At 50.9% G+C, this 12,186-nt stretch overlaps 6 protein-coding genes and 2 non-coding genes across 8 annotated transcripts; 5 read left to right on the top strand and 3 right to left on the bottom strand.

Moving 5' to 3' along the window:
* Positions 1–371: 371 nt before the first annotated feature.
* CC77DRAFT_376328 (hypothetical protein) lies at positions 372–1,076 on the bottom strand. Its single transcript, XM_018531422.1, has one exon. The coding sequence runs from the start codon at positions 935–937 to the stop codon at positions 446–448; it is 492 nt and encodes a 163-aa protein (XP_018381878.1). The 5' UTR covers positions 938–1,076; the 3' UTR covers positions 372–445.
* A 721-nt stretch (positions 1,077–1,797) lies between these two features.
* CC77DRAFT_1023820 (hypothetical protein) lies at positions 1,798–3,685 on the top strand. Its single transcript, XM_018525738.1, has one exon. The coding sequence runs from the start codon at positions 1,998–2,000 to the stop codon at positions 3,411–3,413; it is 1,416 nt and encodes a 471-aa protein (XP_018381877.1). The 5' UTR covers positions 1,798–1,997; the 3' UTR covers positions 3,414–3,685.
* A 1,406-nt stretch (positions 3,686–5,091) lies between these two features.
* On the top strand, positions 5,092–5,194 carry CC77DRAFT_t85. The gene has a single exon. It is a non-coding gene; the product is annotated as a tRNA-Ser (tRNA).
* Positions 5,195–5,199: 5 nt separating this feature from the next.
* CC77DRAFT_t86 lies at positions 5,200–5,280 on the top strand. Its single transcript has one exon. It is a non-coding gene; the product is annotated as a tRNA-Ser (tRNA).
* Positions 5,281–5,593: 313 nt separating this feature from the next.
* Positions 5,594–6,668, bottom strand: CC77DRAFT_944335 (quinone oxidoreductase putative; the record flags this gene model as incomplete). The annotated part of the gene is made up of 2 exons (XM_018534965.1): positions 5,594–6,220; positions 6,294–6,668. The coding sequence occupies 2 exons, from the start codon at positions 6,666–6,668 to the stop codon at positions 5,594–5,596; spliced, it is 1,002 nt and encodes a 333-aa protein (XP_018381876.1).
* Positions 6,669–7,192: 524 nt separating this feature from the next.
* On the bottom strand, positions 7,193–9,217 carry CC77DRAFT_1034041 (replication protein-like protein A 70 kDa DNA-binding subunit; the record flags this gene model as incomplete). The annotated part of the gene is made up of 5 exons (XM_018526840.1): positions 7,193–7,307; positions 7,356–8,789; positions 8,837–8,927; positions 8,974–9,134; positions 9,183–9,217. 5 exons carry the CDS (start codon positions 9,215–9,217, stop codon positions 7,193–7,195), a joined length of 1,836 nt encoding a protein of 611 aa, XP_018381875.1.
* A 183-nt stretch (positions 9,218–9,400) lies between these two features.
* On the top strand, positions 9,401–10,834 carry CC77DRAFT_1023818 (alpha/beta-hydrolase). Its single transcript, XM_018525737.1, has 2 exons — positions 9,401–9,612; positions 9,672–10,834. The coding sequence occupies exons 1-2, from the start codon at positions 9,472–9,474 to the stop codon at positions 10,542–10,544; spliced, it is 1,014 nt and encodes a 337-aa protein (XP_018381874.1). The 5' UTR covers positions 9,401–9,471; the 3' UTR covers positions 10,545–10,834.
* CC77DRAFT_1023817 (hypothetical protein) lies at positions 10,720–12,167 on the top strand. Its single transcript, XM_018525736.1, has one exon. It carries the CDS (start codon positions 11,165–11,167, stop codon positions 12,113–12,115), a length of 951 nt encoding a protein of 316 aa, XP_018381873.1. The 5' UTR covers positions 10,720–11,164; the 3' UTR covers positions 12,116–12,167.
* The last annotated feature ends 19 nt before the right edge of the window (positions 12,168–12,186 follow it).

Below are 12,186 nucleotides of genomic sequence, written 5' to 3'. Positions count from 1 at the left end.
TCATCGATCGCCGACATCTCCAGCGTGAGTATCAGGTCGCACACTTTGTATAGCCTTGAGCTCTACGCAGCATACTATCCTCTCATTGCACAAATCAGAATTATCTAAGGAACTGTGCGTGGAATACGCTCGGTGAAAGCATGTGCGAGGCGTTGTGTTCTGCCCAGGTGAGGCGACCTGCGGATTTTTGGACCGTGCTCACAGTCCAGAATCCAGAACTTGGAGGAAGTGGAGATCATTACGTGTGCTCGCGACGACCTATACTACCGCATCCTCGCTCTTATTCCCAGCCCAATGTGCCAGAATGACAAAAAATTGCAGAGGCGGGCATATGTCATTCTCTGCTGTTGGGAAATGAAGTTTGACACACCGGGCGCAGAGCGCATGCATTAGAGTGCGCAGGTTCAGCAGCGCTTATGCAGGAACCTTCTGTCCTATCGATAGGCTATATCGATAGCGCAGGGCAGTCGACTCTTACTGGATGCATGTTAGTGCTACCAACGAATGAGGTGCTTCGACGTGGAGAAGGGTGTCTGTTGTTCCTTTGACAAAATCGGGGAGACAAATCTCGAGCGCAATATCTGCATACACCAAGTTGATGACGCGCGCACGATGGAAAACCACGTTGCAACCTGATGACGTCGGTGGAAGCATCAGAGCGCAGACACACTGGGATCATCTCTCTGTCGGCACACAAAAGGAAAGAAAGACGTTCGGAACCCGACAGTGATAGGGATATGTCGGCAATCAGTACAAGGACCAGCCCATCGGAGCCCCAGCGCGTGGACTCCACGTTACTTGCAGGCGTGGTATGCAAGGACACCGCTGCTGGGCATTCAGGAACAAGAGCACCATGAATTGTACTCTCTGTCGATGTATCGCAAACGTGCAAACACAAGAATGCGTAACACATGTGCTGGGCTGAGCTGAGCTGCATGAGCAAGGGACCAGCTAGATACGACGCCGCGCGGAGGGCCTGCCGTGCCACCTGGGCTGGTATTTTTGCATCGGACCGCGTCGAATGTTGACTCGTCGATACGAGAAAGCCTCGTCAGCATCGCATACGCCTTGCCGACGACGTTCCATTCTTGGACCCCCCTTGAGTCGGGGCCCCGAACTCAGCAACGCTCAACAAACAGAAAGACGGCCATGGTTATGGGGTAGTCGTCGTCACCGCGTTGAAAATGGTCAAACTCCCGCAAAGGCGATCATACTTTCGGAAATGAGAGAGCCTGTGTCTAGAATACTCGATCAACCCGCGCGGTCTTTGCGCCGGCCCCACCCCTTTCGATTCCGCGAATACCAAGACATGTGAAGGATCAGTGGGCCTGTCAATATGTGGGGACTAACGCACAGCGAACATCAACACCAAATTCACATGAGCAACATATCTGACGGAATGGATTGAACATCTATCGATAGAGTAACCTGCAGGTGAAAAAGCAGATCAGGCACTGAGACACATGCAAACGGCATGAGGGCCCCCTGTTGGAGGGCGAGGGTGAGCGGGTGTACCTGAATGTGGCGGCTATGTGAAACGCACCGGCGCCATGCGGTAGCTAATCAAGGCTGGCCACAACCTTAGCGGCTGAGGCTACTTCTGACCTGTAAATGGCTGAAAGAGGCTATTTGCACCTGAACCCCTGGCTTACCCGCTTGCGCAAAAAGTTTGAGCTTGTGAAGGTCTAGGCAAGGGATCGAGCGCCCGAGTTCCCCGCGAACAATATATCAAGTTGAAAATCTCCCGCACCCCAGTGTTTTTTGTCACATCCTGATCCCTCAGACTCACACCCAAACACGGTCGTTGCCTGCCACTCCTTTGAGCATATCTGCTCGGTACATTCTCTTGTCGCTCTGACTACCACGTTCATTGTTCGACTGCCAACGAATACTTGTTTGCGCTCAGGTTAGCCGCATCTGCTTTTACTCATCGATACCCTACAATACAAGCAAGCGCAACGCAAATACCTAACCTGCCATCTTCAACAATCATCGATATGTCTGCCTCTGTCAAGTTTACCGGCCTCTTGGCCTTGGCCTCTGCCGTTGCAGCTGTTCCCCACTACCAGCACAACAAGTTCCACCACAGGGCTGCTTACCCAACCGGCGGATGGGGTGGTGCCTACAACAGCACCGCTGTTGCTGGTGCTACCGGCACTGGTGTCTACGGTGATGACAAGACTACTACCCTGGACACCACCTCTACCTCCACTGCGACTGAATACTCAACCATCTACGTCAAGCCTACCGGCCTTGCAGGAGACAACAACAAGGGAGTCGAGGCCGCTGATGCCTCCACTGGTGTCTGTGGCGCAACAGTCACCGTCACTGCCTCCGAGAAGGTCACCGTTACCGTCACTCCTGGCGGTGGCGCTGGTGTCCCCACCTCATCTCCCGTTGCCGCTGAGTCCTCGGCTGACAACGGATACGGAGCCAGCTCTCCGGCTGCTGAGTACCCCGCCGTTACCCCAACCAAGGCGGCTTCTTCATCTGTTGTCGAGACTCCTGTCGAGACTCCCGTAGCCGAGACCAAGTCCTCAGCCGCTGCTGGTTACCCTGCTGAGACCCCCGAGGCCTCTGTCTCATCCAAGACTCCAGAGATCACCGCATCTTTGATCCAGAAGCCCGTCGCAGAGGCCAGCTCCGCTGTCTCTTCTGCCGCTCCTTCTCCCACTGCTGCCACTGGCAACAGCTACTCCGGTGTCAAGCGCGGTCTCGCCTACAACGAGGCTCACCTCTGCACTACCTTCGGCAGCAAGTTCGGTTTCGGTTACAACTGGGGCCAAACCGAGAGCAACGACATTGGAACTACCTTCGTTCCCATGATGCACAGCCCTAGCAAGTCCAGCGCCGAAGAGTGGCTCGCCAACGTTGACAAGGCCGTCGAGAAGGGTTCCACCGCTGTCATGGGCTTCAACGAGTGCGACCACGCCGAGCAGTGCGGTATGGAGCCCGAGGCCGCCTGCGCCGCCTGGAAGACGTACATGAACCCTGTCAAGTCGGCCCACCCTGACGTTACCATCGTCGGTCCCAGTGTCACCAACGGCCAGGCCCCAATGGGTCTCGACTGGCTCAGCCGCTTCAACGACTGCTGCCCTGACGCTATCGTCGACGCCACCAACATCCACTTCTACGACATCTACGACGAGAAGACCATCGACCGCTTCCAGGCTCAGGTCGAGAAGGCCGCTTCTCTCTCCGGAAAGAAGGTCTGGATCACCGAGTTTGGTCTTAACCCCGGCTCTGCTTCCGAGGAGCAGGCTGCCAGCTTCCTCAAGGACGCCATGGCCTACCTCGATGGCTCCGACAAGGTCCAGGGTTACTCCTGGTTCATGGTTGGTGACGGTGAGAACCAGCTCAACTCTGGCAACGGCCTCTCGGCTGTTGGCAAGGTCTACGCTGGTGCCGCTTAAGCGCCCTTTTCCCTCTTTCTCTCTTTCATGAGACGGGCGGTTCTGGCGTTTCGTGGTTAAAACTTCTGTTTGTGTGTATATTTTGGGACTGGTGCAAATATCCTGGGACAGGCTTTGTTCTCGCGGACATACACGGGATAGAACGAACGACGCGCACTCTGATGCAAAACGATCGCTTCACAATATTGCTTTTTTGTTTAACTTCTAGTCACAAGGATGTTTGAGAAGATGTAGGAGGCTTGGTGTAGCGATATGAGACAAATAGAAGACTGTTGATATTATGCATGCCTTGTTCTGTACGCACTGTGATGTTTTGAAAGCTGACCTGGTTTTGCCTCACAAGAACTATTCTCCTATGCTGCGCTAACCCAGAGACGCATGGTGTCGTTAGCATATTGCTTCTTCACGAAGCACTGATGTCGTAATCTCAATCACTCTTGTCGTAATCACGTTGAAATTGCGTGGACAGCAAGCATAGCTCACGTCCGCCTCACTGGCGTACTCAAGTGGCTACTTGTAAGACTAATTATGTCTTTTCAAGTACACATACCCTCCGGCCGCAGTTTCAACAATCTTTCCCGGCTCCAGAACACTTCCAGTGACAGATCATGCTAACCCCCAGCGATACTTGCATACAATACCTCCCGCCAGGATCTCAATATTCTGTCAACCTATCCTGATAATGATAAGCTTCTTCTTGTAGTTGCTCACAGCACATAATGTACTATTCGCTCCAAATATGAAGTCATCCCCAAAGTCTGCAGCACCAGTTAAGCCAGTATTCAGGGTCATGGCTGCGTGACAATCTTACGGCCTGTAGCCTGATGAAGTGATGGGAACATGATATATGCCAACGAGATCTGAGTTACTGAAGTACAATCATGCATGGATCTTGACAGCGTTGACGCCGAATCCCACTGTAACAGTCCGCTGTTGCGAGTAGGCCTTCCGTGCAGGGTTGTCAGCGGTTTCATTGGTATTAGTTCTCCTCACGTACCGTAATGATGATCGCGATATTCCACTTACGTATTTTAACGTGAGGTAAACAGTCTATACGCCTACCTAAGGTGTTGAATACAGATCATTAATATGGAAGTTATGCTGTGAGAGATATAGCGTGTGATCTTTGGCAACGCAAAGCTGGAGAGCCACAAGAGGATTCTGCCGACCTTCCAATTCTCCAGATAAGCAGAAATACTTCTAGAACTCGTGGGTTTTGTGGGAGTGTGCAGTTCCCTTGGACACGAACATGTTGAAGTATAGCTCAACATCCCCGCACCTACCGCTCCTTACCCAAGCACTATTAGAAAAACTTTACACTTCCTTCAAGAAGAACTTACTCCACTCTACTACAAGAATGTATGTATAGAGTTATATGTATACAAATAGTGAAGCCAGAAGCTTTCAATACTTTGAAGCTTGACAAACTTTGGAATTAGTAGCGGATGTAGACTACAGGCTAAGGCATGTTGTTTTCATACCTCTCTAGTTCATTTGCATGCGGTAGAGTTGAAGTTAGATTCGTAGCCCCACAAGCAAGCCCCACATCTCATGAGTCGACACTTCCAGCTATAGTCCACATGATTTGCGTACGTGCAAGACATTAGCGTCTTTGAACGATTAATATGTATATATTATGACCTTAATCAAGTTTTTCCATCAAACAGTATCAATCTCCGGCACTTTGGCGGAGTGGTTAACGCGCTGGCCTGCTAGTCCTCTGTATTGAGGGAAGTTAGCCAGTTCCTTCGGGAGCGTGTGTTCGAATCACACAGGTGTCGCTTTGGGCGTTGTGGCGGAGTGGTTATCGCGCAAGACTAGAAATCTTGTTCCTTCGGGAGCGTCAGTTCGAATCTGGCCAACGTCGTCTTTTTTGCATCTAGTGATGGCCCTCTAGGTTGGGGCTGCTTGCTGTCTACTCTGTGAAGTTTGACCTTTTTTTGCGTTGCAGTGTTATGCCATCATTCACAGACTTTGAAGCTCTAGGCTAACACTAATCTGTCAACGAACAGAACTGTGAAGTATATGTTGCCGTACAGAAACATAGGTTACTCACAGTTAGCATACGTTGATGGTTGATCTCAAGACCTTTTGATATGTAGAAACCTTGGCGACAACAGCATTACTTCATATATTTATCGATATTATTTCCATACTGCCTCTCGACTACAGGCTCTCACTTAGTCGATTGTGCAAATGACCTTGCCTTTCGTCTTGTTCTCTTCCAACAACCTGTGGGCATCCTGCACCTTCTCCCACGGCAAGACCTTCTCGATGAAGAGCTTGAACCGTCCGTCCTTCATCCTGGGCAACGCATGTTCCACAAGTTGGTCCCTGAGCTTGCCCTGGTACTCTTCATCTCTTGATCGTAGACTGCTTCCGACAAAGGTGCACCTCTTCCTGATGAATGCGCTGATATCCGTACCCTCTGGCACCTTGGTTCCACCCATGAAGCCTAGATTGACGATGATACCGTCCTTGGCAATTGCATCAAGGTTGTTTTGGAAGTATGATGCGCCGATGAAATCAACGATGATGTCTACGCCCTTGTTGTCGGTAGCCTCCATTACCTCCTCGACCCAGTTCTGAGATGTTGTGTTAAAGGCGGCAGTTGCGCCGAGTTCTTTCACGGCAAAGTCGCATTTGGCATCTTGACGTGCGGTTGCGTAGACGGCGGACGCCTTGTCGGCGAGGGACAATTGGATACCGGCTATCGAGACTGAGGAAGCGGCTGCGTGCCAGAGGATGGTCTTGCCGGCGGCAAATTGACCGACGAGATACATGGCTTGAGTCGCAGTAATCCATGTCTACGAAGTCTTTGTTAGCAGCTGATATTCCACGACGAGCTAACATATTCAGGATCCTATGGGAATAACTTACTTCAGGAATACCAGCGCATTGCTCCCAAGTCAGTTCCTTTGGCTTCCTGACTAGCATGTGTGTTGATACTGCAATGTACTCGGCATAAGCTCCTCCATATGCCAGACCGAAAACCTCGTCTCCCTCCTTGAAGCCCTCCTTGCCTCCACCCTCTGCACTCAGCTCTGCAATTGTGCCTGAGAACTCCACGCCAAGAATCTTGGAAGCGCCAGGCGGTACAGGGTACTGTCCTTCGCGCTGCAGCAAGTCCATGCGATTTAGACCAAAGGCTTTGATTTTAACGAGCGCTTGCGACTTTCCAAGTTTCGGCTTGGGGATGTCGGCGATGTGGAGGTTTTCGATTGGGCCTTTGCCATCCTTGATGTCTTCATGCATTTAGCTACTTCAACTTGTGGAAATATGAGTATGCTTTACATACCTACTGCGCGCATAGTGTCGCTCATCGTGGTGATGTAATAGGCCTTGCTGGTCGAGAAATGCAATTCTAGGGTACTGTGATGTGGGCGGTGCGCAATTGTGATCCGTTAAATGTGATCAGAAGTATTGTCAGAATGTCAGAAAGGTCAGAAATTCTTATGGGAATTGTATGCATAGTCTATCCCGAGGCCGTTCCAGCAGCTACGGAATGATTGGTAATGACGTTTGTAGAGGGGCAGCTTCACGAGTCATGGAGCTTAAGCTATGGTGGGGTGGTGTCGGACAATATAGGCCACGGGAATAACACACACATATAGGTATCTCGTACGATACAACTGTCATTCGTACGAGTGCCAGCAGAAAACATGAAAGATGTTGATATGCCACATCGGCATATAGTGAAACTCGCTGACCGCATAATGCATTTCTAGTTATTATTGCACTAGAACATTGGCCGTCTGAACGTCCGTATACCGTACTTTTTAGTTAACGAACAAGCTGTCCTCGTTCAGATCGTACTGTTTAATGAGCTGAGCGAGCTTGTTGGCCTCCTGGGCATAGTTGAGCTTATACAAGTTCAGAACCTGGTATCGCGGCCTGCAACATGTTAGTGGGTATTGAATCAACATCTCACACTGCACTTACTTTGGCTGGTCCTGATACGTCTCCATCTTAGCCCGCACTCGGAAGTTGAACGTCTTACATGTCGCCTCTTGCATGGCATTCATGAAGTTTGTTGTGCCATTCTCGTCATCATCCATCTTGATCTTCATGGCTTCATTCGCTGACATGCCAACGATGTCTTGGCCAGCTTCATCGAAACAGCTGAGCCACAGCGTGCCGGTGTGATCACCAACATTGACACTCAACACATAGCGGTATTGAGGCTCAGGGAAGGCCTTCTGGCACTTCTCACACCACCAGGAACCAGGGTTCTCTTCAATGACCTTTTTGTTGCAGCCTTCCGTCGAGCACGCAGGATAGGCGACTGTAGTGTTTTTGACATACAAGACAGACGCCCGAAGACTCATGTATGTGGGTGTGTCTTGTAGGTATGCCTCCTCCTCTAGGATCGCTGAGATGGCCTTTGCTTCGTTCTTGGACCCACCAGCAGCCGGAGCCATGTTTTGATGCGTAGAGAATGTGGCATTCTGCCCAGCAGCGTTGTACCATCCTCGCAGCTTATGTGCCTCATCAATGTCTGGATCAACCATCATAGTACCGGAGCTCAGCAGACTTAGACTTCGTCCGCCAAAGTCGGAGACCTTAGCACCCTTGAAAGCAACGATCGACTCCAATGGCGCTTCGAAGGTTTCAGCAGTTTTGCCCCAAATAGTGAGCCTGATCGATGTCTGACTGTCATCGGCTAGCGTCAGCTCGCGCTTGCTGTAGTCCTTGTTGGTGTTCTTGGATGTTATGGTAGTAACCTCCGCAACCTCCTTCAGGACACCAACAGTATCAATCGTTGCATCCTTTTCGACGTCGGCCACGTCAGCAATCTTGGTGAAATTGAATCGTATTTGTGGCTTGTTTTCCTGGTCTTCTGCCTTCTCGACTTCAGTCTCGCGTTCGAATTGCAGTTCGTAGTCGTTGGGCAGATTGGAAAATTGCTTCTTCGCAAGCGTGACTCGACAGGGTGCTGAGATGTAGTATACGGTGCCTACTTCGAAGACAGGATACAGCTTGTCAGCGACTTCGGTGAAAGCAGTCGCTCGGATCTCGCCGGTATCGTCCAAGAGGTTTACGCTGAACAGCTTGCCAGCCCCCTTCTGGTTGTGCCATTCCTTCATGTCGCTCTTGGCGGTGCATCGCGCGCGGATAGTCCACTTGTGTGCGTATGGCGATAGAGATTCGATAGGGTAGAGGTTGGGGTGTGATGAAGTACCGGGGTTGCTCTGGTGAGTAGGAAGCGACCGCTGGGGCTGTGGAGCGGGTGCCGTTTTCGATCCGTAGAAGTTGTTGCCTGAAATGGCCGCGGGCTGCGCTTCGGCAGCCTTGGTGTCAAGAGCTTCGGGTTGGCCAATTTTGTCGAGTTCGCCGTATTGTGCCAGGACCTCGAGTTCCATGATGATCAGGATGCTAGCAATAGTCAGAAGAGTTCTCGCATAACAGTGCGGAGCACATACTTTTTGTCCTTGACACGCTGGGGGTTGTACTTGAGCAGACGTACTATCGACCCTTTCTTAAGCTGACCAGATGTGACAATGTCGTTGGCAGCTGCACGTCGTTAGCCACGGTCTTGCTGTGCCTACGCTTGACATACTGGTTGCGATCATAGTCTGGATGAAGTTGCGGATGTCGCTCAAAACAACGCGAAAGCGCTGCACTGGGTTCGCCTCGCCCGCCTTGGGCTCCATCGTCTTGATCTGTACGCATTGCAGGATCGGCTGGTCTACGAAGCAGCCGCTGGGCTGAAAGATGCTCCTATGTGATGTTAGCAAGGGACGTATAGTGGAACATGTCGTTACCTACTGAATAGCGCCTTGCGTGATTGCTCCCTCTGCCATTGTGACTGTGATGTATGTGTGGGTGGGTGGTGTAGAGATGGCGTGTGTGGGTGGCGGCTCAGCGAAGTTCAGAAAGCGCGTCGACGCGTCTCGCCACGTGACTCTTTGGCCCCGCTCTAACCTGATGCACGTCTCCCAAGGCTGGGGTGGCTGTGCGGGGCTACGTAATTAGGCTTGGACCCTTCACAGCTGCAGCTCGTTCAAGACAGCTTTCAACCCAGTCAACAATCACAACCACTCAACTTAGAAACATCATGGCGGACAACGACATTGCCACGCGTGCGCCCGAGAGCGATGCGCAGGAGACTTCCCAAGAGCAGCCCCAAGAGCCAAAGCCAGCAGAGGAGAGCGTCTTTCCTGGAGACACCAGAGCGCAACAAGGGCCAAGTATGGGTGTAAGTCAAGTCTCTTGCTCTCATGGGCAATTGCATACAGCCAGATTCTAAGTGGCCAGGAACACTGCACAACAGATCGTCCTACCCCTTCTGGCGAGAAGCCCACCGGTGACCTTACGAAACTAGGCGGCGTTGATTGCTACATCGCGAAACCGGCCGACTACCCACATTCACCCTCGAAGCTTCTACTTATGCTCACCGGCGGCACAGGCGTCAAGTCTACCAACAACCAGTTGCAGGCTGACAAGTACGCATCGGAAGGTTACCTGGTCGTCATGCCTGACCAATTCGACAACGACCCAGCGCCGAATACTGTTGATATGACAGAAATTCCAAAGGAAGCGTCGTGGCTAGAGTCAGTGAAGCTGAGGACTGCCGAGGGTATCAAGTCATTCATGATCGACATGTGGCTTGCTCGTCATACCCCAGAGAAGGTCCTTCCGCTACTTCACAAAGTTGTCGAGGGTGCAAGGGAAGAGTATGCCGACGCTGTTGCCAACGGTGGAGGCATGTACGGTGTTGGCTACTGCTTCGGCGCCAAATACATCCTTATGTTGGCCTCAGAGCTGCCCGACACCGTCGCCTGGGGTCAAGAAGCACAGAAAGATGTAGAGCAAGGCACGGTCAAGAAAGAGCCGGTTCTCAGAGCTGGTGCGGTTGCACACCCAACCATGACATACAAAGAGGACCTTGAAGCTGTCAAGTCTCCCGTCTACATTGCCGCTGTCAAGGATGATCCCATGTTCTCCGAGGACGAGGCATTGACACCTGGACGAAGAGCCATGGAAAACAACAAAATCGAGCATGAGATACAAGTCTTTTCCGACGTGCCTCATGGCTTCGCCGTCTATGGAGATTACGAGGACTCCAAGATCAAGCAGTCACAAGCACAAGCTTTCAGTCAGATGCTGGGTTGGATACAGTCTCACTAGAGCTGTTTTTGTAGTGCTTGGAAGTGCTTCGGCACATCTTTTAGTGTTTTCGGAGGCTTCTCATCGCTTGATTATGTTGGTGAATATACCATGGCGTTCCGGTGGGTGGGAATGACGAAAGCCACATTCGAATCTTATCCCGGTAACAACTTCGATGGACTTCAAAAACTTGTGCGCATTTTTCATTCCTTAGCTCTTCTATCCTCAATCATACTTCTCTTATTGCATCCGCTATAGTGCGATCAACGGGCCAATCGCTCCCACATTGCCCAAGATCGACACGCGGCAATCTGTAAGTAGGTGATACTTGGCTTTTAGTGTGTCAACCGCTTCTCTTGCGCCCTATCTGATGAAGACTTGTTTTTTGGCTTATACAAATCGACAGAAATGGCGTGATCAGGCCCTGCAACAATCTGTATGGCTAATTACACCCATGAACTGATCCCTGCTTCGATACTATCTATCCGAATGCCATGAACTCATGTGCAGAAATCCAATACTGCCGCGTTGACCGGGAGTAACAGAGCTCTTGGCTTGCGAAAGAATACATATAGAACAGAGATAGGAAGAGTGTCGTTGACTTCTCAAAGTTAAGTGGCTCATCTTCTACCGCCAACATCATGTATCCATCACTTATACTGACCGCCATCTTTTTTCAATGCCGTCATGTCGCTAGTCTTCGAATTGCAAGCTCTCTCTTGTGGATCGAGCACACACCTCAATCCTACGCCATCGAAAACTTTTACAATGGAAGCACACCTCCGACGCTGTTGTCTGGCGGTGTAGCTGACCTCGCCTCAAACGTAACTTTCGATCTCGGCGCCAACGCAGAAACACAGGGTCTCAAACAGTACGCCAATCATCGCGACATTCGCCTGATCTATATCATCTGCGAAGTCCCGTACCGCCTTGTTGCCGACAAGCGAAAAGGTATCGCTAAACTTGAAGATCTGAAGGGCAAGAAGATTGGCGCATTCCCGGTATCGAGCGCAACAGTGTTCGTCCACAATATGATGAGTAGTGTTGGCGTGCAGGATTACGAATACGAGAGATACGAGACTGTCGACGCGATGTTTTGTATGAAGGCTCCGTGCAAAGACAGCGAACTTCCGAACCTGCTCAATAACGGTAGCCTGGATGCGTACGGAATGTGGGAAACATCTGTCGAGCTCGGCGCTATGGCTCTGGGAGACAACGCGATAACCTCTCAAAACGCATCAATATACAGAGAAGTTTATGCGCTATACTCTACTACAGAGGCTCTGAACGACCCATCCAAGCGTCAGGATATTGTAGAATTTGTGAGGGCGCTCGAGAAGACGCTGGACGTGTTCACGCATCACCCAAAAGAGAATAAGGTATTCGACTTTGTGGCTAAGGCCGTTGGTGCAGATGCGGAAGTTGTAGAGGCTGTTTGGGATGATCATAAGTGGGGTGGACGTTGGGATGATCGACTGATAGACTTTTTGGTAGAAGAAGACAAGTATCTGGCAGAACAAGACAATAGGACGGTCACCCCAAGGACGGAGTTGGAGAAGTTTCTGGACTTGAGTATCATTGATGAGTTGTAAAGGGGGAATCCAATTCAAGCAGGTTTGCTTGGATCAGGAACTTGCAGTCTGGTTTCGACTTGTATGCATGT

Source organism: Alternaria alternata (assembly GCF_001642055.1).
Source record: "Alternaria alternata strain SRC1lrK2f unplaced genomic scaffold CC77scaffold_21, whole genome shotgun sequence".
NCBI lineage: Eukaryota > Fungi > Ascomycota > Dothideomycetes > Pleosporales > Pleosporaceae > Alternaria > Alternaria alternata.
This window is presented reverse-complemented; position numbering and strand designations above follow the sequence as displayed.